Source organism: Passer domesticus, chromosome 2 (assembly GCF_036417665.1).
Source record: "Passer domesticus isolate bPasDom1 chromosome 2, bPasDom1.hap1, whole genome shotgun sequence".
Taxonomy (NCBI): domain Eukaryota; kingdom Metazoa; phylum Chordata; class Aves; order Passeriformes; family Passeridae; genus Passer; species Passer domesticus.
The window spans coordinates 83493557-83520193 of NC_087475.1; the positions used below are offsets into that span (position 1 = coordinate 83493557).

The 26637-nt window shown below is 36.9% G+C and overlaps 1 protein-coding gene across 24 annotated transcripts in view; it reads right to left on the minus strand.

The window, feature by feature from the left end:
* Window positions 1-26637, minus strand: part of DLG2 (discs large MAGUK scaffold protein 2) — a 979322-nt gene that overhangs the window by 268377 nt on the left and 684308 nt on the right. For all 24 annotated transcript variants that reach the window (XM_064409604.1, XM_064409605.1, XM_064409606.1 and 21 more), the window contains one exon: window positions 8794-8930. In XM_064409604.1, the coding sequence (XP_064265674.1) occupies window positions 8794-8930 (137 nt within the window). The remainder of the gene's footprint in view (window positions 1-8793; window positions 8931-26637) is intronic.

The window sequence follows — 26637 nt, forward strand, 5'->3', positions numbered from 1 at the left end:
AGAAGAAATTCTGCTGCAGGGTAGAAAATACAGTTTTCTTAGCACATGCATGTTCCAAAACTGATGTAGGAATATTGATACATAGAATCAAAATGGGTCAAGAAAGCACTTGGTTTTGACAATAAAAAAAGTTCTTTGTGATATTCTGCTACTGGTATAATCACCAATATAAAATTGTATTTAATAATAAATTAATAGCACCACATCAAGTACAGAAACTGTCTACATTATTTGACCTAACAAAATAAACTTCCTAATTAATCTCTTGGCCTCCACAGCTGGAACCTCAGAAATACCCAACACACCCAAATCTTTCCATCACTGATATGACACTGACCATTGAAATAAGGAGAGGTAAAAAATGGCATCTAGAATACCTATGAGGTGCAGGAATTGAAAAAGGGCAGTTGAGGATGGGGAAAAGATATTTTTCATTGTGAAAGTTTGTTAGTTTTCTGAAAGCACAGGAAAAAGACATTGAAAAAAATAAGTGAATGTAGTACTAGTTCTATGCTTTTCTTAGAAGAGAAAAACACTTAAGCAAGGTTAGAAGTAGAAGACTACAGATAAAGTAAGAAAGGAAATGGTGGCAGAAAGCTTTGCCTATTTATGCTTTACTCCCACAGAAAGAAAATCAAAAGAAAAGCATCTGAAGTGGTTTATTGTAGAGGCACATAAAATTTATTTACATATAAATCCACCGTATTAACAGATTGTCAACAATAGGTTGTCCTCCTATAAACAGAACCGTGAATGTCCCTGCCACAAAATGTATAAACCTCCTGAATGGAGAAATAATAGGATGGGGGAAAAAAAAGTAAAGGGCGTAGATCCAGGTTTCAGGCACGTCGCATAAGACAAGAAAAATGACAGAATCACAGAACACCTTGAATTGGAAGGGACCCATAGGGATCAGTGAGTCCAGCTCCCCCACTTCACAGTGCTGCCTGAAACTGAACCATGTGACTAAAAGCATCGTCCAGCCTCCCCTTGAATTCTGGCAGGGTTGGTGCTGTGACCACTTCTCTGGGGAGCCTGTTCCACTGACCTACATTTCACAGGGAATATTGTATATGAAACATTTTACATTCATTTAAATTGCCATCCTCCAACTTCCACAGTTACTGCAAGGATTCCTTTTAAAGATCATGCAAGATGAAGGCAGAACTCCCTCCTCCTATAGTACAATATAACAGCAAAATGCAGAAAAAATATATTCCTTCCAGGGAATTTAGTATTAATAAATAATCAGAAACCTGAATGTGACAATAAGCAATGGCCAAAAAGGTGTGGCAACTGGAAAGAAATTCAGCTATTGTTAATCACTGAAGGACCCTTCATATGCAAATTATTTCATCACCACAAAGAAAAAAATATTTCTATTGGACAGTATTGTTGAATGTAAGGATTCTGTCTAAACGTTTTCCCTGTGTAATTCTCAGGCTTGGTTTTTAAGGGTAATTAAAAGAGACAATGGCAGGTATATTATGATAATTTGACATGAAGGGCAGTGACAGAGCCTAACACTAAGAAGGGAGCTGCTGACAGGGTATGCTGTATTTTGACAGGTCTTCTATTTAAATAAAAATCTTATGCCTAACTTCTATACATTTCTATATCTTCCCTTGTTATGAAGAGCAATAACTTACATATACCTTTAATAAATAAATGCTTTAAATTAATAGGCTGGCAGGAAGAAGTGACTGAAATTATGCCTTTCTTGTTTATGTATTTCAAAACTGCTAGACACTTCAAATTCACACATTTTAGAAAGATGACCACATGGTTATCCTTTACCTCTTCTCCTTCTCACACTGTCTGTACATTCTATTTCTTGTGTTTCATCCTAAGTTTTTTTAAAATAGAGAAAATCTCACATAACCTAACCCACTATACAGATGTTGTAAAAACCATTCTTAGTGAAAAAACAGACACAAAATGAAATATCTTCGAACTGTCTGGATTTTTTGGTCTTTTTAGATGTGAATAAAACCAATTATGACAAATTGACTTTATGCAACTTCTTTTCCAAAAGTGTTGCATTTTCTTGGTGCTTGTTTCCGCAAATTTAGGTGATGAAAATCCATCAGAAGATACTTGGATGTCACAGTTGTGCATTAAATAAGACAAAAGGCCATTTTAGAAACAGAAAGTAAAGTATTATACATAGAAAACATATTTGATATGGCAGGTCCTGTGTCTTCTCTCAGACAATAACATTATGGGACAGATGTTTTACCAACACTGTACAAATTACTGAAATCTAGAAGTTAGGACTTACGAAGTTCAAGCAATTCTAAACTAAGATTTAATGTCTATGCAGTACAGCATTATGTTTATTTTTATAGACATAAAGATCCTAGAGTTCATGGCAAAGTTTATGTAAAATCATTTTGTCCTGGATGGCTCAGTTCTCAGTAAACGAAGTAATAAAGAAAGACTTAACCTACATCAAGAGAAAACAAACAAACTTGTTGATCCATTCACAAAAATTAAGATCCTCAGTGCTGCCATAAAGTCTCTTTTAAGTGGGAGCTCTTTGAGAAGGAGATGAGATCACCTTCCTTATTCATTTGCCAACATCAGCTTAGACTTGCACTTCCAGACTTCCTTCAGAAGGCAGTTCTTGCTTTGGATCTACAATTCCTACTAATGTATTATTAACAGGAATTATTATTATTATTATTATTAATTATGTGCATCTATCAATATATATTTTCTACTTTTTGACCATAAAACAATGATCACAAATAAAGACATCTGTATGTGTTCTGCTATACAAAAAACTTGAATACTTAGAAGAATTCTATTATTCAGACCCCTAGATATTATTGCAAGATGACTGTAGTACGTAATTTTTTTCAGAGGGGAATCTCTGGACATCTTTCCTTAAAACATTGTACAGAGATGATAATAATAGGAAATGAAGTTGTAGTTGACTTTTATGTTGAGACTTATGCCAAGACAGACTACTTCTGAAGCTATTTCTTCCATAAAACATGCCTATCTTGACAGAATTGTTAAGTACTAAATCTGGCTTTTTTGGTGATTTGGCCCAATAAATGCATTATAGCAAAGCTTTGCTTCCTCCTGTAGAGATAACCTTATGTATTTTTGCATACAGCTTGCAAAAAAAGGGTTGAGTTAGAGGTAGAGAAGATAAAGAGTAGGAGATGCACACAAAGTAAGAAATCAAAGTGTATACAGCATGCAGTCCTCTGAGAGGCTGAATTTTTGTGCAGAACAGCTGACTTAATTCTGAGTGGGTAGAATAGGTACTGCATGCCAACTTTCTGAATCTAAGAAGCCAATTTAAGTAGCAATTAATTAAGGGAAAAAAAAAGCCTTAAGGCAAATGTTAAAAAAGATATTTATCTGAGAGGTCAGTTTAGTCACAAAGTTGTATATTTGAGACAAAAGTGCTGTGACAGAAGCCAAAGGAGAGGAGTCAGAAAGAAAAAAAGCATGGAATAAATGGAGCTTTTCTAATGGGCAAAGTTACATCCAGTGAAAATTTAAAAATGCAAATAGCATCTGAAGAAAAAAAAAATAGGAAAGCTTTTTTTATAAATAGAAAGTATGTGATATAAGACATACTGGTAACATGAGAAACAAATAAGGGATAGAAATAAAATAGCAGTAGAGAAGGAAATGAAAGATAAAAGTCCAATCAAAGAAGCTATTTGAGTGATGGGGAAAATCAATAAGAAATTATGCTAAAGAGATAAAAAAAGACTGTTTTTTTTTTTTATTTTTTTTTTCCCCCTAAATAGCATAATCAGGGCAATGAAGTAAAAACCTAAGCAAAAATGTTTCATTTGGAAGTTTTCCTAGATACTGGAAAATCAAAAGCCCAAAAAGCAACTAGAAAAGCTTAGAATCCCCAAAATGACTGTACAAGTGCTCTAAAGAATAATTTCATTCACAACAATATAAGCTGATATGAGAGTAAGAGCTCCAGAGGAATAAGTCTGTCTTATTTAATTTTCCTTTCTTAAAGGGGATTTGTTCATTTCCTCTATTGATTTAGGCTAAGAAAGATTTGATTCACTGAGTGAATGAGACAAAGGGGTGATCTTTACCTTACCAGTGGTAATGTTTGCTTTTCTGTAATATTCAACTTTTCATTCAGACAGTGGATTTTCCTGGGTGAACATTTACCAGTAAACACCTGCAACCTGCCAGCTGTAAATCTAGGATGTTGATGGCCTTTCTCAAAACTCACTCACTTAAAAGGCTGCAAAAAGTGGGATGCTCTCCAGTGCTGAAGAGCAATGATTTGTACAAAGGATATAAATCTGTTTGCATTAACTAAATACTTACAATCCCACAGACTCATGAGTTAGTTGCACAAGTGCTGGGCTGTTTTCTAAAAGACAATCCCACAAGGACAGCCAAAATCACTTTAAAAAACACCTCTGATCAGAACCAAATGCTAATCTAGATGCATCTTGAATTACATGCTCTGATTTTACGCACTTTAATACAAACGTGGTCCTGCATTCATACACAATCAGAAAGAAACAGATAATGGTAGGGGACCCTATAAGGAACACATCAACAATTGCACAGTCACAACCCCACTGCAGTCCTATGAAATTACCAGAAAATAACACCTTTTTTTCAGAAAGGAGGCCTACATTTCTGAAAAGGAAAGTGACTCTTGTTTCTTTCTCCTGTTTTCATCAAGAAAACAGAATCAAATTAGGCCTCTTGTTATATACAATCACTGACGTCTGTGACTACATGGGCCAAGAAGCAACAGGATACAGCCCGAATATGCAAGGGTATTTTGGCATATGAGATGTATTTTAGAAAAGCTAATAGTTATAAAAGATTAATAATAATTTACATTTTCCTTTAAACCCTCATAGTTTTAGCATCTTCCCTGAAAAATGCCTTGCTTCTAGCTATTACTGTTGTTATGTACTAGTAAAATCTAGTACCAGTTTTATACTGATTTCTCATTTATTCACTCTGTAGATAACAAAATTGCCCAAAGTAAGATGATGGCATGAGATAAAAAAAAAGTAATTATTATCTGGGCTCTAATAACTTAACCATTTTTCAGCTTTTCTTGATCATCATTAGCAGAGACCTTGAAGAGGTGAGACATGCATCATGTTTGGAGGTGACACTTCATTTCACTGTGAGATACTTGAAGGTAGGGCTGCCACAGACTGGAAGAAGGACCTAAAGAAGACTTTATGTGTTCAGAAGGAAGAAACAGTAAATCCTGCTCCAGGCACAGGCTAACTCCCATCAATAGCACAGGCTGGGCACTGACAGCCTAGCAGCATCCCTATGGAAAAGTGCTTGGGGCTCCTGATGGATGGCAAGCTGGGCATGAGCCAGCTGTGTGTCCTGGCAGCAGAGAGCTCAACAGCATCCTGGGCTGGATGAGCAGAGCAGAGGCTGGAGAATGAGCAAAGCACTATTCTCCAGCAGTTCACACTCATTAGCCTGGACCCGGACACTCTGTTCAGTTTTGGTTCCTGCACTGCAGGAAAGATAACAAAAGGAGGCAAGTTGAGAGCTATGCTACTGAGATGGCTGGAGATGCAGCACTGAGCTGCTGAGGAAAAAATGAGGGATCTTGGCACTGTCAGCCTGGAGAAGGGGTTCCTCTGAAGACAGCTAATAGACCCCCAGTGCTTATAGGAGGATCATCAAGGCAAAGCTAAGCTTTTCAGAGTCACATGTGGTAACAGGATGAGTGACAGCAGGCAGATGTTGAAACAAGAGAGAGCAAACAGGTTTTCAGGAGAAGTCTTTTCATTGGGAGGACAGCTGAGCTGTGGAATAAGTTTCCTAGAAAGGCTCTGCAACCTCCATCCTTGGAGATTTTTGAGATGCAACTGGATAAAACCCTGAGCAACCCTGTCTGACCCTACAGCTGACCCTGAATTACCATGGTGGTCTGTGATGCTCTGTATGTGCTTTATTTTTGCTCCTTTCCACTGCAGACAGAAGCTGAGACAGCCACTGCAGTGGGATTCTCACCACTGGCCTCACCACCAGCAGAAGGAGGCATTACCACCAGAACACACTGAGGGAGTATTTTTCTCCTAGCTGTAAGTCTTCAGAGAAGAGCTCTGGTCTTTTCCTTTCATACATACCTAGAAGAAACATTCAGTTTTTGGTTTAAACACTCATGCTTTCACCAGTACTTTTCCAAACAGGTATCAAACAGGTACAATGGAGCGCTGTCCTGTGCAAATGCTCAGGTCAGTAAGTCTTAAGTGCAAGCTTAGTGCCACAAAATCATAACTGCAGAACATGCCCTTGTACAGATTTTACAATAATCACAATGTATTATTTACATAATACATCTTCAAAAATCCTTAACACACTATATGCAATTTGCATTTAATAACAGTAGGGTCATCAAGCTGCAAAATGCTCAGGTGGCCCATTCTTGTCTTCCATTTCAATACCAGTTTTTGTTTTGTTTCTACACTTTCATCACCTCTTAAATTTATGTTCATTTGATTTGCACTTCGGGATCTGAAAGCATTTCACACATAATTATCCGAACACAGATACAAAAATTAAAAAAGCTCCCTAGCAGCTGCTGAGAATTGCAGAAGGATGACAAATTCTTTTAAATTCTGTAGAGAATGATGGAAGAAAACCAAAGATCAAGAAAGGATGCATTAATGAGAAGGAAAAAACAAAAAAGAGGAACTGTTCAACCATATAACCAAGAAATCAGTGAAGCAGAGGTAGGACCATATAGATGACAAGGGTAATACTCTGTTGAAACACTGCCAAAAGAAAGTAATTAATTTTTTCACTCACTATTCATAAAGGAACATGAAGTTAATGCCATGAACTGACAGATAATTTACAAATTAGGATAGAAAAATACTGAAGGTACAGAAGTTACAAACGAATCAGATTGTCTAGTTGGAGAGAATCAAGAAACATGGCTGCAATCTGCATGAAGTTTAGAAACAGGTTTTGATCTTGTAAACGTATCTCCAAATATGCAATGATTATGGTATACAAAGAGTCAGCTGACTAGTATTTTCTTATGCAACAGTGAAAAGCTTGGTCTGGAAGTACATAACTAGATCAGAGCAATGCTTGGAATGATTTTTTTTTCTCATTTCACATGCAGTGATAAAAGAAGACAACACGTAGTAAAGAAACAGTCCAGACTGAAAGGAAAGAAGAACAAAGACATCAAACGTAATGCAAATGACCTCTGCTCATTTTCAGAAGTATAAAACTGTCACAATGAAGACACATCTATATCTGACTGCAGTGAATGACAGGTTGAAGGCTGAGATGCTTAACAGACTACTCCTACAAAAACCTGAAGAGAAAGAATTTATGCACAGTGGTATAGAACATATTTCTATTTAAATTAGTTCTAATGAAATTACACTGGAGAGGGTGAATGTGGGGCGTTGCATCTATTTGATTTCCTTTTATATAAGACATTTACTACCTCATGTGAATTGGAAAAAATTTAGAGTAAAGTAACAAAAATTTGCAGATAACACAACAACTGCAAGGAATTCTCATCAGGGTAAAAGGCAACAAAAGCAGCTGAACAGAAGTAGATTTGCAACAAATTGCAAAATAAATAAGGTGCAAATTTGGCAAATAAAAATATACACTTCTGCACCAAAATAAGCCAAAACTTCATCATTCAACAGTGACTTGAATTTCACTATGCTGAGATTATGCAAAGACAAAATGCCAAAGGAATTTTGAGTTCTAGTTTAATTTTGCTCTGCTTTTGCTAACACCAGTTGATCCTTAAGCTGTTTTATCTACCCATTTGGGTTAATTAAAAAAGACAAAGAGTCACCAACCCAGCAACCAAGTGCTTTTCCAGTTCTGTTTAGTACTCTGTCATAAAATTAATGGTCATCTTCATATGTGACTGGAACACAGTGTCCCTAGCCAAATAAAGAAAACCTCAATTAGGCCCAGCTTCACAGGTCACAAGAAAGGTTGAGGCAATTTTTTACTGCTTAAATATCACATCACAAAATAGGGCTAATGCAGTACAAGGGTTTTTTTTTTCATTGCACTTATTAAAAAAAAAATCTCTACCTGCTGAAATCTCTCCAAATGCACTGACATGAATACAACTTGACACAGATTAACTTGTCCTCATTCACCAGGGTCAGGATTTCCCCTTCAGTGTTGAATTAAACAAACTCTGTGAGTGGGAAAGTGTTATTGATAAGGACCAATGAACCAGCATGGCACAGACCAGGATGAATTTCCTGAATTGAGCTCCATCAGAAGAATACACTTCCTCAAGGGAAAATTTGGAAAATGCTAAATATAGAAAACATCTATATGGAACATATAGATAAAGCCTTCCTACAGGTACTAAAATGTAAGTAGTAGTCCATTGAGAGTTGCTACATGGGAGTCATTTACTGGCATGTTTTGACAGCTTTCAATTTGTGTACAATAAACAGTAGAATCAGTACTACCTTAGTAAACACTTTGTCTAACATCTTTTAACTTTTATCGTCTATTTTCACTTGTTGCTTACGTGCATAAGACTTTTATTCTCTTCTTTGTGAAAAGTTTGTCAAAGTAATATAATGCACTGCCTTCATAAAATGTTAGTTTTCCAGAGGAATGATTTATTTAACTTCAGTATCAGAAAAATATTTAAAAAATGGGCAAAATGAAGATGATGGAAATACAATTATTTTAGCAGTTGTTTTGGCTACCTCCAGAAAGATGTATGGTGAATGAAAGTCCTTCTATGATATAATTTTCAGCTAAATAAATGGAATTTAAAATTTTCATACTTACCATAAGAAGTCTGTCTCCAACCTGCAATCTCCCATCTTTTTGTGCAGCTCCCCCATCAATAATCTTAGTGACATAAATGCTGTTGTCCCCAGGGATGTGTTGGTTTCCCACCCCTCCTGCAATACTGAATCCTAGACCTGGAAAAGATATTGCAAACAAAACATTAGCAATACAACATATAATGCTAAAAAGAAGTGGAAAAGTAGCATATACAATGTAAACTTTGAGTATTTTTCTCAGAAATACAAATAACATACTCTCACTTTCCCTGAAAGTTCAGGGACAGAACTAAAGCAAGGAAATTCTTTGCCATTTACAATTACAGAAAGGTAGAGAGAAAAGTAATTGAACCAGTGACAATTCTATACACCCTCTTCACTGGGGTCCAGTGCAGCCTACATCAAGAAATTATGGCTCAGCTTTCCATGATTAGCATTAAAACACTGAAACTTGGAGTTTATTTTGTTAAATATTGCTATAAAATATATCACCATCTATCAGAACAAAATAAAAGGTGTTCTCTGATTGTCCACACAATTTGAAAAATACTTGGAGAGGTCTAGCACAGGTTTTGCAAGTTCATGTAGTACCACAGTGAAGGGTCAGTGAAAACAGAAGTGAAAAGGTGTAGATGTTTGATTTAAAGTGTGGGTTTTATTCTTAGGACACAGATCTGTGGCTATGGATACGAAGAAAGCAATAGTCCATTGTAGATATAGAACTTCTATTCAGTGATCTGTGAAATTTCTAGATAAACACTCAAAGACACAAACTTTGTAACAATGTCAATAATACATGCCAATATGGTTAAAGGAAGGCAAAATAAATAGATGTTGGGGGAAGAAAAAAAGACCCTTTTCCCCTTTTCCTATATTTCTTACCCTCTGACACATTGCACATACATTGCTTTAATTTTATGAACATTTTTATCTCTCAATCAAAGAAAAGACAGAAATTATTATGCTTTATTTCCATAAAAATTAACTTCATACAGCTAATTTTTCAGAGATTATGTAGCTAATGGGAGCTCCCATTTGAACAGAGAAGCTGTTTCTGACAATACCCTGCTAAGATTATTGCTCCAACTACGGATTTCTCTTATAGCTGAACAGAAAAACAGTTATATCTATTTAGAGAGCAATCACTAGTTTTCTCTATGAAATCTATGCTGTTCACTCATTCCTAAAAGAAACCTGTTGATAATTGCTGTAGCCTGAGCAGTAAAATGCAGTAGTAAAAAGTGAGTTGCCTGAAATCTGGCATTTCATCACAAACTCAAAAGGGACACTGCTAGGGCAATAAAAATTAAGGGACAATGTATATTTAATGCACACAACATTTTTAGCAGCTGTATGAGTACAGAGATAAGGGGAGGTTTTGAGTGAATTAAATATTTAAATTTTTTCCCCCATTATTTTCACTTGATCATTATTGTAGCTTCAAAAAAGATGTGAGGTCAGGTACCATAATGGACTACTTAATGGAATGTGCCACACCAGTAAATTACAAAAAGAAACTTTGAATTTATATCTCCATTGAAACAGTACTTAATTAATTGACTATTAACAATACACATGAAGTTAATTCAGAAGTATAGGGTAATTAAAAGAAAGCTTTATTGAATTTCCAGCTAAAGCTGGCAATCACTCTTATTTATGTGCTACTATCAGTACACGGATAAAAAGATCATGATTTTTTCAGCAGGGAAGGATTTTTTTCCTGGGACTGCTATCAAAGAAGAGAAAAGATATTCTAATAAAACATTAAGAATGTAAATTTTCTTTAAAACACTAGTTATGGACAAGGAACAATGACTGAATAATATTTCATGGTGACGTAATTATAATCAATTTGATCTAAACCCCATCTGTATAGGCTTCTACCAGTAAAGATCTGAGAATATTCCAGAGTGCTGGTAGGAGCAAGTGAGTGGGCTAGATCTCAGCCAGAGGGCTTTCCTCAGCCCCACTGCTCACCTAGGGCATGACCATGGGAAGAATAGGTTGTGGTGCACTCCCATCACCTCCTGTCCCCTTTACTGGCACTGTACAGGTGTAAAGGGCAGGGCCATTTCTGCACACACAGCTGGTCTGCACCTTGCACAGGGTGGATCCTAACTCAGCCTGGTCCTGCTGCAACACAAGCAAGTAGTAGCCAAGACAACCACCTGCATTTTCTGCAGTGCTGAGTGGGGGCTTGCCTTGCTGTTTGCATGGTTGCAGCACAATGTATGTATGAAACTGTCAAACAAAAAAGCACCAACACAGGCTGCTCCCATTGCAAAAGTGAAGCTTAAAATAATGGAAGATATAACTTTTTCTACTACAGTTTACATAAAATTTAGATGTGATACAATACGGGGGCTGCACTCCATTTGTAAGCAAGATCTGACTTTGGGCATCCAAATAACCAGCAGTGATTATACAAAGGTTTAGAAGAGCAGAACAAGATGGGGTAATACTGAGGGGAGCAAAAGGAGAGTGGGTAGTAAAGAAAACTGAGAAAGAGAAAAAATTTCCATGTCAATCAATAATGATTTAATTTCACTGCTTAATCATACTTGCCTTCTTTAAAAGATTTCTTCTCGGAAGGAACAGGGAATGGAACAATGCCCCATTTAATTTTATTTAAATTACTTCTGCTAATTGCTAGGGCACATGGAAAGTATACTCCACAAAAACTTTTGGGTAGGATTCATATGGCCAAATGACATCAGGCAACTACAGTTATCGTTTATACTACCTGTATGATAAATGAAAATTCATTAAGAGCTTTTAAAGTATGATTCATCTCATCTCAACAAGACATGTGAAAGAGATGAGGTGAATCATCCTTTTGGTTTCTGAAAAGCTGGGATCTGGATGTGGGAAGAGGTGAGTGGGAAGATCAGTGCTATGAAGTTCACAATCTGAGTTCATTTTGACTGAAGGTTTCTGTTTAAACACTTTGGAAAGATTTGCTCAACCCTGGTGTGCCTATCTGGTCACTCACTACATCAGGTTAGTGTTTATATCAGATTCTTACTCTGTTTTAAAAGCAGAGAATCATTCAAACAATGGAACAAGGTATGTTTTCTAAATGGTATTTTTCATAAAGCAGCATATTTGATTGCAGAACCTTTTTCTTGTTGATTCCTTTGGTTATGAAAACATTTCCATCAGAACACAGATCAGGAGTTGATCACTTCCTCTTTGGCTGACATACAATCCGCTTCATAGAAACAGCTGATCTTGGAGAGAGTGCTCAAATTCCTCACAACAGGAACTAGACGGAGAATAAATTCAGAATGGAGTTGAGGAAGAAATGTTTTATGATGATGGTGGTGAGGCATTGGCACAGGCTGCCCTGAAAAGTTGTGGATGCCCCATCCTGGAAATGTTCAAAGCCAGGTTGAATGGGCCCTTGAACAACCTGATTTAATGCTAATAAGTAACAGGTTTGGAACTTAAAGATCCCTTCCAACCCAAACCATTCCATGTTTCTGTGGTTCAGTGAAGAAGAGACTACTTTAAGAGGGGAAAAAGTGAGAACTGGATTTAACACTGGTGCACATCCAAGTCAAACTCATCTTTATTCAAAATCACTGAAAATGATAGGCCCTTGTAAGACTAACTCAACCAGTAAACTAGGGAAGTTGAGTCACACCTAATTTCCTTTCATTTCCACTGAATTTGTAAAATTTGTTTGTAAAATTAATCTGCCTTTGGTTTCCACAAATACCAATCACTGATTCTGTGAATAGTAATGTGCAATAATCCCATGAAAAAGCAGATTTTTCTGGTATCAGAAAGAGGAAAAGGGACAGGGACAAAAGCTATTCCACTAAAAGCGGAAACTGCAGAAAACTACTATTTACTATTAATAAGTTGAAGATATTTAGTAATATCTTTTCCTGGGATTATTAGCAAGAACATGTTAAAATATTTGGCTATTTACATCTATTTTGCATTATTTGCCATAGCAGATACATTTTAAATTTATCACCATATTAGTAAAACAATATGTTCTAACTATTTTTCTAGTAAAAGAGGCTTGGAGACTCCCCATTAGTCCAGCAAAGTTTGACTAATAAAAATAAATAATAATTAAAAGTAATAAAACCTCTGTTAAAGACACAGTGGGGTTAATTACACTGCAGGCATACCACTTTGCAGTAGCAGAGAGGGAGGCTAAAAGAACAACTGCAGCTATGTATTGTCAGATTTCTAATGAGAAGTGAAGTTAAAGAAAACTCAGCCAGAATGCCAAAAATGGATGTTGCATTTTGCTACTATCCTACACAAAGAACCAAGCTTATTTTACATCAGCAGAGTGAGGATTTTAAAAGACAAATCCAACATGAGTTTCACATCTCCCAATAAGGAGAACCCAAAGAAAGTATAATTTAAGTAATAACCTTAAAATATAGTTAAAAAGTGCTTGATTTTCAGGTAGTTAATCAAAACAGTGTGCTTTAGAGACATAAAACAGGTAATTCCTAATTCCTGGCTATACCACAGTACACCTTACCTCATAACTGACCTGTGAGCATAGACTTAGTGAAACCACAACAGGCACAGGACTTTCAACAGAAATATTATCATATTAACAAACAAAATGAATGAGAATAGGAATGTAAATACTAGAAGAAATACCAAAGGTTAGAGAAATCACATGTACTGACAGTATAGAGCAATTCAAGCAATAAAAATCAAAATGAGTAATTTCTGTCAAGCCTGGACAGAATGTCTGGACGCTGTAAGACCTTTGAACAGGTGTCTTGCCAGCAGAAGACCCTCCACTATGACAGTGGGATGTTGGCAGCAAGATTGCAGCATGTGACATCTGCCATTCTCTTGCCTGTAAGCCTAACAGGGAAGCAGATCACATCAATAAAAATGTGTGTTTACTAAATGAAAAAAATCAGCAGATGAGCAGCCACCTTGTGGCTTAGAGACTGAAGAAAGGAGTGTTTAGTATAAAGCACAACCCATAACAACAGTAGACTCCTAGAGGGTATAAATAATTTATCCAAAAATCTGTCAGTTCCTGGTTGCTAATCAAGAAAATGCCAAGATGTGGTAAGGGTTTGATGTCCCATGTCCTTTGTGTCACACACAAGTGATCCAGACCTCCCCAGCACATGCACCCTGGGGGATGTGAATGAAACAGAGAGTGAATAAAATACATGAAAGGAAGATCATCAATGGCTAACTTAATCAGAGAATTAATGAATAAATGTCATTACCCCTCGCTATACATTCTCTCGTTGCTTTTTGCCACATTTATTTTCTAAAGGTGTGAAACAAACTGATTTGCTCCAGAGCACTCTGTGCATTCAGATTTTAATGAACTGTTTCATGCAGCAAAACAGAAAGTATCACCAGAAAGGACTCCCAGCAAGCTGCCCCACTGAGGCCCTTCCCTGACCCTGCAAGCCTGCCTGCTCTGTGGCATATCACACATCAGCCACGCTCCTGCAAATAACTGGACACGGCAATGAGAAGCCCAAGCTGAGGTACCTCCTTTCCAGGGCCAGCCACTTCTACAACACAGCATCAGAAGATGTAGCTTGTCAAAACTGTCAGACCTGTAACAATGAGGCCCAATCCAGGTTTCTAATTAATCAAATTCCACTTGCAGGGAGGAAAGGAACATGGGTAATATAGAATGCTTTGACTGATATAATGATTGACTTGTTTTGACAGGCAGCACTGTTATGTCCAGTTTATATGAGTAAACAAACTATAAAAAGGTTAATTATAAACCAAGGAGTACCAGGGAATGTCTCCCTATGCCCTTTGCTCAAGCCTCCTGTTGCCAGTTTCAGCTTTCCTGGAGGACACATATAGCACGTATTTACAAAAACACCTCACAACTGTGGACAATTAATACACTTGTTATAGCTGTGACTTATGACTATTGTTCATTATTGACAGCAGATTCCTCTTTTATTTGGCCCATACAAAAAAAACCACAACATCACAAAATAAAAATTAAAGCTGGTGTCACAACAATTATACAATGTTACAAAGAGGAACCAATCTTCCTCTACAGAGCTCTTTCTTTGTCATCCTATGAATCAGTTCTTGAGAAACTATTAATCCCAAGTATATGAAGTCACTTTATCTCATCTCCTTCATGTTGCAGCAGTAGAGTCAAATATCAATTTATTTGAGTGAGTTCTTATAGCATTTCTTACGCCTGAAGCATGTGACATCTTATGCCACAAGGACTTATGTGAATAAAATTTGACTACATTTTGTTCTGTGGATGAAAAAATCAATCTAAAATATGGTATGATTCATAAAACTTTTACTAATCTTCATAACATATTTAAAAGCTGTCTAATTTCATTGCCATTGTTAAATCTTGTTTCAGACCCTGCTCCCAGATCACTTCAGAGGGCTCTTTTTGTAACTAACACTTGGATAACAGCCTAGACCACAAAGAAGGCCCAAGTCCCTAGACATCTAACACAGCATGTTGTTATCTGGTGTTTCTTTCTAATGGCCTTGGGTTAAAAACTTCAAGCATCTCCCTTATTGTTTTGACATTTTCTTTCAGAAATAGCTAGTGTTTCAGGTTATTTCCCAGTTGATGTCAGACAGAATATAAATGATATACAGTGCCACTAGGTAAGAAGAATATTGTCCAAAACCACCTTACACAAAGTGAAAATTATTGTTCCCCTTACACTGTGTATCATTATATATTTGTGCCTTCAGGTATTTAACCAACTGTTTTTACACATTTCCTTTGTTCCTGCCCACAGCCATTTTTATAGTTATTGTTTTCATTAATCCCTACACTCTAGCTCCCAGTGCATCACCTCTCCATTCCACTGAAGCAATAGGGATGCCAGATTTCAGCACAGCCTCTGCTGAGGATCAAACTGAGCAGCACACACAGCACTCCCACCGAGTACGGCCAGTGTGCTAACACAGAGGCTATGGCTGCATGGCAGCTGGGATTATACAGCTGGCAAGGAGAATTCTTGCAAATGATCACTGATACTATTCTGTATGGAGACAGATTTTGGTTGAGGTTTTAACAGAAATTAAACAGCAAAATTTTTCATCTTATTTGCCTTTATCTGTATGAATTTTTAGCTCTGCGAATTCAAATTTTCAAAGTAAACTAGAATAGTATAGTTTGTTCTAATTTTAACTACTCTTGATTTAATTAAAACAACAAAGATCATTGACATTTAAAACATTATAGTAACACAAACTTGCTGCACAGCCCAGTACAATAATGTGCAGAGATGTGTCCTTGATTCTTGATGAAAGCACAGATATTGATCTCACTGAGATTAAAATGGCTTCAAGACACTGCTGCATATGTACATTCATACTATCACAAAGTTCTCTGAAGGACTGAGGGCTTGGAAAAATGGCAGCCAGCTAGAACTCAGAGGAGAGACTGTGGTGGTAGTTGCTATCTGGTGATGGAGGGATGGCAGGCTGATTTCCATACCTTTGATTGAGAATATCTAAGCAGGTTTTCAGCATACGTAATTTTTAAAATTTGGCTACCATGCTGCTAACTACAGTTCCTTACATCTGTTCCAAAACAGCTTCCTGCTGAGATGTCCTGGAGAACCTTCCCACCACAGTATTTTCTGAGCTTGCTCTTCTGCTGGGGGAATAGGAATGCAAAATATTACATCTTCCCTTTGGACACAGGGTTCATCAACGCCATCTGAGACCCATAAAAGTCAGAAACACAAGAGTCAAGAATATGGAAAAAAATAATCTGGATATTTCAGGGATTTTGTTGCTGAGTTGCTCAGCTGTAACCTCATAAGCAAATATAAAAAAAGTTCAACAATTTTCCTACTATGTTTTCATTTTTAGGGCATTGAAATCAAAGATTACAGAAGAAAGGAAGGAAAGAAAGAAAGAAGGAAAGAAAGGAAAGTGAGGAAGGGAGGAAGAAAGAGAGAGAGAGAGAGAGAGAAAGAAAGAGAAAAAAAGGAAAGAAATCTGTTCTCAGTGTTCCATTCCTAGGCTTAAAAGAAATCCTTTACACTTATAGCCAGAAAGGAAATGATGGGAAATTGAGATTACGATGCAAATGTTAATAAAGCTGCAAGGCAGTGAGTGTATGTTTAAAAACAATCATGCTGTGGGTATAGTAGATAAAGCATTGGTTTACATCACCATAATAGTAAAGCTATCTTTCTATAATCTTTCACAAAGCCTTGAAAACACATGTTGTTAAATTACACTGCTATTTGTAGGAATTTGTAAAAAAGTTCTCCAACAAGCAAATGAAAACAATCCCTTCTTTTCTATTATTTTGCAGTTTGATGTTTTTTCCATTATTTTTTGCTTGCATATATTTATCCATAAAGATACATTCTTCTCAGATGTAGCAGAAAAGAAAGGAAACACTAAGTTAGGAAAATACACTTAGAGCCTCATTTGAACTGTGTTTATATCTTTACATTTATTCAAATTAATGAGGAATAAAATTCCCAGAAAGCATAGACAACAAGAAGCACCCTAATTGCACAGCAGTAATTCCTAAGAATACAATTTGACTTGAAAAGATCAGGGAATTTTCATAATTATTCACAATAATCTGATTTTTAAAGCATTAATGAGGATTCTAGTTCACTGAAAACCACATTAAACCACACTGTCACAATTTTACCAGCATAAGTGCACGAAAAAGAAAATTATTTCATTTTTGACATATACTGACACTCCAAGGGGTGTGATTATAGCAAGGGGTTTGATTCTTTTGGAAATAAACACATGATACACCAAGTCTAAACGTTTTATGTTAAGACCAGTCAAATTAGGTTTTTTAGAAAGTGAAGATTAGTGTTTTGAAACAGAAAAACCCAAGATCTGCCACTTAGGAACAGGATTAGCTGCTTATATCTGAAGTTTTTTATATGCCTTTCTCTTCTCACTTGTCCATATGCCTACAACTGAACTGAATGAATGGTCACTTCCTTTGCATGCAGGAAGCTTTTTGTGTACTTTTGGTGCACCACAAGGACAAATAATCCTCAGATCCAGAGGCACTAAAAACCAGAATTTTTGATCAGGGTAGACATCATCTGGCTGCCTGCCTGGTGACTGGATCATTTATATCTTGCAGGGAATAATGTTAAACACAGCATAAGTGGCCTGTGTGGCTGAATGTGATATGAAAGGACTGCTAAAGGCAGTCATACTCCATTTTTTTTTTTTCCACATACTTTTTTTTTCTATGTTACCGGCATTTTTCTTGACAAGAGGTTTTTTGTTTTCTTTTGCTTTTTTTAATCCCATCCTCACCCCCTCTCATTCACTTGGGCAAAAACCAACTGGGCTATGCAAGACTACAGATGAAGCAGACATCCTGGGAAAGTGTTCACAGCCAGGCTGGGCTTTCAGCAAGCTGGTCTGGTGGAAGGTCACTGCCCACGGCAAGTAGGACAGAATGCAATGATTTTTAGGGTCCTTTCCAGTCGAAACCATTCCATTATTTTAAGCAGCCAGTTGTCTCCTAATTAGCAGCAAAAAAAGCCAGGTGGAAAGTTGCGTGGCGCATTTTTAAAACTGTCATATGCTGACCTAAAAACTCACTAATGCTGAAAGAGAAAACTCTGATGTGCTCCTTGCCTTATTTCCCACTGCCTGCCTTGTGTTAGCCATGAAAATGTTCTAGCCAAATGGCAAATTGAAAATGGCATGAAAACCAAGCCAAATTAACCTGAATCACAAACCAGGTGCATATTGACCATCATCCACAGATATGGCAGCAGTAGGAGCTGGCAGATGAGGATGGCGTTGGGTTCATATGTCCCCTTTGTAGGCACCACACTTTTGTACCTGGCCCCTCATTATAGATCTGTGACTCCTACAGAGAGCTCTGCAAGGTCATCACTGCTGCCCTGCAAACTCAAGTTGAAGGATTTGGGAAGAAGGAAAGATACAGGGACAGGAACAAGTAGCTGAAGTGAGTATGACAGAAATGGTTGTTTAGGCTAGTAATGCACCTGAAAAAGAATCAATAAAAAAATATACCTTTACAGCACAAGTCCTACGGGGAGGAAAGGAAAAAATAAAACTTCTCTCCTAAGCTTGAGGGAGAGAAAGAGAAGTTAACAATCAAAGGTTTGAAAGGCTCTTGAGAGCTAAGCCAGATCCACAGTGGAAGAAAATTATGTAATAACAATGCTTATTCAGTATTTCTGCAATTTTGCATTCTGAAAGATACACTGGTATTATGAACCTCTTTTCCTGACTAGAGAATCAAATATAAAACCTTGTGCTTTCAGAGAAGCACAAGGCTTGAGAACATTGCATTTAACCAGCTTTGTGTGCATTGTGAGAATGTCTAACCTAGAGTATAGTTAATGCATACAGGTTGAAAGAAGGGGGAAATCAAATTATCTCTACTGTCCCACTTTTTCTTCAAATTTTTAAGGCAATTAGCCTCATTACCATAAATACGCCCTTATAGCCACATTTATTTTAACTGCATTTTCTGTTAAAAATGCCATTTTCCATTATTATGTAGCCAATAATCAACCAGCTCTCTAAGCTTTTCATTTAAAAGACAAGTATATGGAAATGGGATCAGCATGGCTGATGTTGTTCTCGTTGGTGTAAAACCAAGAGAAGTCCCCTTTCCCTGACTGTCTCCTCTCTTCCACAGACAATTCAACAAAACCTTGGAGGCTTTTTTTTCTCTTTTCACCCACTGTTCATGCTCTTAAAGTTCACTTGACCTTATTCAATTCCCGATGCTTCATAAATTTGGACACATAATGTTTGAGCAAAGAGAAAAAGTAACAGGGCATGGCTCCTCTGCAGTGCCAAGAGACAAGCGGTTACAGACACCTGGAGCAACTGCAATGAGAAGACCCCTATTATTTTCACATTATATATTAACTGGGGTTCAAATCCTGAAACATGGTTCCCTTTCCGTGCACAAAACACACCAGCTGTTTCAGGTGTAGGAACCAAATTTATGCTGACAGGCGATCACAGTTTGCCAGTCATTAACAAATAGTACCTATGCCATTTTCTGCACAAATTACTGTAATTACTGACAGCAGAACAAGGTATTTAATCTCCTAATAATGCAAATGAAAATCATGTTACTGTAGATGAGCATATCAAGACCTGCCTTAAAGTAGTTGTTACTTTTTGGTGAGACGTTAATTTTTTAGTCTTTGTACTACGTAAATCTCTGCTTTTCCTGTCATATTTTTTTTTCTGATGTAGATTCATTTTTGAAATCTACAGACTTGACACAGGAGAAAAATATTCCAATTCAGGGAGAAATGCTTTTTGCTTTGTATAACATTAGGTGATATATCTTTAAATTAATATAGCTGGTTCTCTGCTAAGTTGAATGATTCTTTGAGACAAATATTTAATAATTTGTAGCCAATAAAATGGAGACAGAAGGAGCAGTCTGTCAGTTTGGGATCTGTTTAAAAACCATACATGCCAGGGATAGACTCATCAATTTCTTTTATTTGTCCTCCATCTGATGAGAGAAATTCAACATTTATCTTCGCATCCCTGTTGCAAAGCTGAGCAGAAATACTTTATTGAAAATCTCTCTGTCAATTATGTTGAAGCTTGAAAATACAAAATGAAATCAAAGTTCATCTTGCAGCCTCTTATCTATTTGCAATCAACCTGTAAATAATCAATCTGTCATCCATTCAGTTACTTCCTTCTTAAAAACACAGAGAGAAATAAAGGCACAAATATACATGTAATTTTGCTTTTTTATGTAAGGCAGTTTATGGAGCCATGATATTAAAAGCTGAACAGGTATATAAATGATACAGAGAAGGAAAATAGATTGTGCTTATTGAATAGAAGTAATAAGGCAAAGACACTCTGAAAATGGATTCATGAGTCATTGCACTTCGCTTTGATTCTTTTTGTTTCTCTGAAACTGCAGTTTGGTCCCTCAGTTCAGTTTTTTGATGGTGATGTCTTGCAGCACTCTAGGAAGCAAAGTGAAGCAAAAATGTTTTATTTGCTGGTGAGAAGTACCCTATACTCTCACAAAGTAAAATCAGTTAAGTCAGACACTTGTGCCTTTCTAAGAAAGATGAAGACAGGACCTCTAGTGACATGCCAGGGGATAATGGCTTTAAACTGAAAGAGGGTAGATTTGAAAAAGATATTGAGAACAAACTCTTTACTGTAAGGGTGAGGCACGGGTTGCCCAGAGAAGCTGTGGATGCCCCACCACTGGATGATGCCCCATCAAGAATGGGGGTATGTTCAACGGGGGTCTGAGAAGCCTGGTCTAGTTGAAGATGTCCTTGATCATTGCAAGAAGGCTGGGTGTAGATGACCTGTACAGCTCCCTTCCAACCCAAAATATTCTTTAATCGTTGTATGATTCCATGACTTCTCAGAAATTATGTCAAATATTTCCAAAGGGAATTGCATTCTAGCATACCTAACTAAAAAGAGAATGTGAACTCACATTTGAAGCAGAATTACAGATTTTTTTTCAGACAGGTCCTAGACCATTAAAGATTTTCTAGGAACTTGTGCTTAGCAGAATTGAAATGAAGAGTATAACACTTAGAAAATATGGTTGTTCAACCCTGAGAAAACACTACAGATTTTCTGTGAGTAAGAGTTTCCTCTTAATGAGATATAGCATAACACAAGACCCTGCTGTTAGTCCCTTGAGGGTTTCCAGCTAGGAGGAATATTAACGTGGCCTTTCTATCAGCTATTTCAACTAATAATAAACACTGAACTTTCCTGCAATGCCAGAGCCAGGGTGGAGGTCAGTCTCTGGGAACTATATGCGCAGCATTTCCAATGAAATATGAAACCCTGGGGGAAAGAATGAATGTACTAACATTTTGATTTATTCACAGGCCATTTCGGGGCCCCGTTTGGAAAATTTAGGCAGCTATTTGGATGAAAAGATTCATACCAGTAAGACTCATCCGAAGTCTACAAGACTGATTTTAGGTGCAAAGAAATTCAGCTCTGATTGGAGCTGGACAAAACTGTTTCTATGAAGTCAAGACATAACATTAAAAGACTAGACGCAGTCCAAAACAAAGAAGTTTTTACCAGCCTCCAAATACTGAAACATGCTGTGAAAACACCCTTTTGTGAAGAATCAGCCACCCACCAGATCAAATTGTTCCTAAAGCATGATCCTGCCTTGAGCAACAGAAAATTTGAAAAGACAGAGAAATGCAGATTAAGATACTAGATTATCTGTTCTAATATTCATTATTATTTTCCCATAGACAGAAGTTTTTTCTAAAATGTTTTATCCTTCCTAAAGCAAAAAAAGATGGAAATGAAAAATATAAAATTACTGTTGAGGACAGGCAAAGGACATATTTTTTTGTATGGAAGACTGCCTCTTCATTTCTGCAGATGGAGAACTTAAATAGCCCCATGACTATTCTTTGTCTTCAAAGTATAATGAAATGAGAAAATTTTGTTATGAATCTTGGAACAGGAAGAAGCTCAATGGATCATTATTCTTCTCAATCTGAGGTAGAAGCAACTGCAATTGCACTCTGTCTAACAAATGGCTGTCTGGCATAGCCAGGTATTTCCCATGCTACAGAACTGATGTCCTCCCTGGTAATCACAATCCTCACTTCTACATCTAGTACAAATCTTGTTTGTTATTTATCCATTATATTTTGTTTCACACCCTCCCTAGGGAACACAGAGAGCAAAAGCACTCTTCAAAGATGCGCTGCAAGGCAAGATTGCTATCAGGTGCTGATAAACTGCCCCCCACCTCCCACTTAGTCTTTTGTATTTCAGATAAATGGCTTCAGATCACTCATTTATTCATTGTAGGACAGGCTTTCTAAATCTCTGATCATTTTTACAGCTTTCCCCTGGAGTCTCTCCAGCTGGCATACACCCTTCTTGAAGTACAGAGCTCAAAGCTTTACCTGTAGAGGATGAAAGCAATGCTCCTATGTCTTCATAAACCTCAATTTATAAAACCAAATATAGCATTTGAATGTTTCATCAAAGCAGGATGTGCTAGAGACAAAATGTCACAGCTAACAAAGTTCTAGCTACTCTTCCACATGATTATTTTCCTACAGTTTTATGTTAGTGCTCTTTAGCAGATATGTGGTTATTTCTGCTGAAAGCACCTTGCAGTTGACCCGGCTCAATTACATTTTTGCTTTTTCAGACCACTTTCAGTGTTGAACCCTCCCAGAACATGGAGTCATCTGAGAAAAAAGAGGAAATCTAACAGAAGAGAAGTATGGTCTCTTCTAGTTATCATTTGTTGCCACATTTCTCTTCATAGAGAAAAGCAAGGCACAATTCTTCCTAGGAATATTTCTAGGATTCACATTCTCTGAATATCAGAAAGGGAAAACAAAATTCTTATCACTTGCTGTGCCTGTGTTGTGCCAAAGTAGAATGCAGTAGAATGCAGACTGTTTATCCAAAGTGAGGAAGTTTTGTTTCCTTGGCCTATCAGGGCCAGGACAGCGTGTGTGTCGGACTGTCACGAGACAGTCACGACATGAATCAGGAGATGAGTGCAGTTCTGTGCAGTTGTGTGCAGGGTGAGTGTGTGGCAGATTCAGTTTAGATGCAAGGTACATAGTATAGCATAATGAAGTAATTAATTAGCCTTCTGATAAGCTGGAGTCAGATGCATCATTCTCTCTCCCTCACCAATGTCAGAGCCACCATGGATTTACAATAATCATTACTCTTCAACCTTTTCCTAGATGCTTATAAAGAGATTTCCTACTTTTTCAAATATTCTTCTGAGATTCTAAAAATATACTACTGATGGCTCCACAGTCCCTTGGCTCCTCTTGTTCATTTCAATTAAGATGCATTTTCTGCTTCATCTTTCCAGTTTTTCACTTGACCTTCTCCCCACAGGTGTTCAAACCTGACCCTTGTCAGCACTTAGATTTCATCATAAATTCTGGTGGTCTGTCATCAAGACCACCAGGACCTGTGAGTGTGTAAGTATCTAGCTTCTCTAAGTGCTACGAGACCTATAGCTTTTTCATTCGAGGCTGAGATTTTGTCCCTTGGTTGCTGATTTTGATAATGACAGCAACCTTACAAGAGATGACCTTTCTGTGAGAACTGATGCCAGCAAAAAGGTAAGCACTTTTCACATCTTGCCTTGAAAGCACCTACAATCACATCTCCTCTCTGTAACTGCCAAGTACATCTCTAAAATTAAAATCCTGCATTACACAGGGGGATCTGATTTGCCATAGTAGTATTTAAAAGTGTAGTTTAAAAATAACTTTCAGAAATTTGGGCTGTAACATTTGATAATAATTTGAAATTAGAAGTTATACACATCTGACCTACAGACTGGGGATAAGATTTACCCTGTTCTACCATTTACATTGAGTTTATTTTTCAATTACAGTATATAAAATGTAAAAGTGGCCACAATAAACAATGTTATTAAATTATTTGCTGTCATTTTGGTTCCTTATTTCAGTTCTCTCTGTTGGAATGAACAATATGCCTTTGTATTAATTTCATAAGACAACCTACAAATTGTTTGCATAAGAAACACAACAAACAAAAACCAAAACACAGTTTTGAGAAAGAAGTCTATCGTGTCCTTATTTGCAAATACCACTTTCAAAAATAAACATGTCAAGCATATCTTGGGGCTATTGTTCTTTTAGCTTGTGCAACGTATCTTTTATCATATCCTAAAGAGTTTTTGTGTCATTATACCCCTTTTTACGTGTCATGCAGCTCCAAGATCTTGCTTTGCAACTGTTTCTTCCTATCAACAAATAACGATAGGACAGGTCTTTTTCCTAAAGAATCCAAGAGCCGGCGTGTTATTTGTTCATGTAAGTTACTACTCAAAATTCAGAAGTCAACATCCCAGGTAATGAACACACAGCTTTGTGCTCTTGGAATATTTTTTTATATACTCCCTAGTGTTTATGGTTTCACAGAGATTTCCTCCACAGATATAATTTGCTTTTTCAAGCTTTCAGAGTTGCATTTTCTCCAAAATTAGCCACTAAAAATATAAGCATTAAGCTATCTCCTTGCCTTTCTCATTCAACAACAGCCAAAATCTGTACTGGAAGAGGTCACAGTAATTTTTTTCATCTACCAAGCACATCAAAATGTTGAGAAAAATTTATCAGCTTGCACTTGGGCCAAGTAGCAGAACTTCTGAATGAAAAAAATCTTAAATGAGTCTCTGCAAGGTAAGAAGAACAAGTGATACTCTCATAAATCAATGGCTTTACTGCCAACTCAAAAGAAGAACTGAAGAGCAGCTGCCTACGTGTCAGGGAGCACAAGCTTCTGACACAGCAAAGCTCAACTTTGTTTCTGTTAGAATTTCACCGTGTTGGCAACAGAGGAACCTTCACTGCATGTAAAATTCAGCTGCCCTTTGTACACATCACTGATGTGATACAGGCAGAACCAGATCATTTTTGCACTGGAGTCCCAGAGCCTGGACTTCCTGGGCCCATATCTTATGACAGCCCAATTGCAAAGAATGATCTTCTGCACAGACAGTGTGTTACATAAAACAGCTGTGATTTCTAGAAATTCTAACATCATGCCTAGAGACACAAAACAAATAAAAACCCCCTAACTGATGAAGGAAAAGCAGTTCTTCAAAGCCGTTGGACAAATGTTCCAAAATAATAAATGGCAAGACAAAGATAAAATACTATAGGGAGATTTCTACTTGATTAATGTACTATTTATTTTGTTTTATAACTGAAATTTCATCTAGAATTTGGAATACTGAAAGCAAAATGAGGATGACAGACCTGCAGAAAGAACTAGGGTAGTCCAGAAAGGACTGGAAATAGCCAAATAAACAACTATTGCAGTTAATCGCTTTGGTGTTAGATTTCTAAGACAGCTATTTCCTTCAGATGTTCAGAGATGCCTTAATGTAACTCTTTCCTTTCTTTTTTCCAACTAGTGCAAACAAAAGAATAATATTGACAATCTAAAATAATTTTTAAATAGGCTGCAGTGTGATATTTTATTTACCATATCACTTGAATCTCTAAAGCTGCAGTCAGCTTTGTCTCTCCACCATGATTAGAATCTGTAATGTCTTTCTCAGAAGACTTAAAATACTGTCTGCCCATGCTCACGATTACAGGGCAAAAAGAGACAAGAAAAATGAAGAGACAAAAATGAAGAGCTATAGCGCCTCATGCTATAAAAATTTAATTAAATACTATTTGTTCTTTCAAAGGTGCTCTTCATAGCAATGCAATATTTTGCTGACGTTTTCCACACAGCAGATGTCTTGAGAAAGATCTGGACATATAAAAACTATCAAGAAGACAGATCTTGCTACATAGATAATTCACTGAACAATACTACTGTTCTGTAGTTTCACGTGACTAATTTGTACATTAGGCTTTATATTCAGAAAAGGATGAAGGCCTCCAAAGAAGGAAACATGAGGATTTTCAGACTACCCAGGCTAAATGAAATATATTGTGTCAATGAATGCGTTCAACACAGCAGGCTAATCCCCATATTCTGTTGCGTCAGGATGTCAATCAGACTCCAGCAACAGCCGTCATATAACTGTTTAAAAATTATTATTAAAGTGGTGAAAGATGAAGCATAATAATCATTCTCTAAAATCTACCTGAAGAATTTAAAACAAGGACCAGATAGGTAGAGGAAAAGGCCTAGAAAACTGCTACTCCCTAGGAAATTCTCACTACTCCACTAAGAAAGAGGAAAAATGATGTTGGCCTCCTCTCTACAGAAAGGTTTTCTTCCACACTCAGCCCAGTAGTTTTAGCAAATGATGCTAAAACTGTCCTTCCCTATCTTTTGATTTATTGTGTATCTGGAAATACTGATGAGATAATTAACA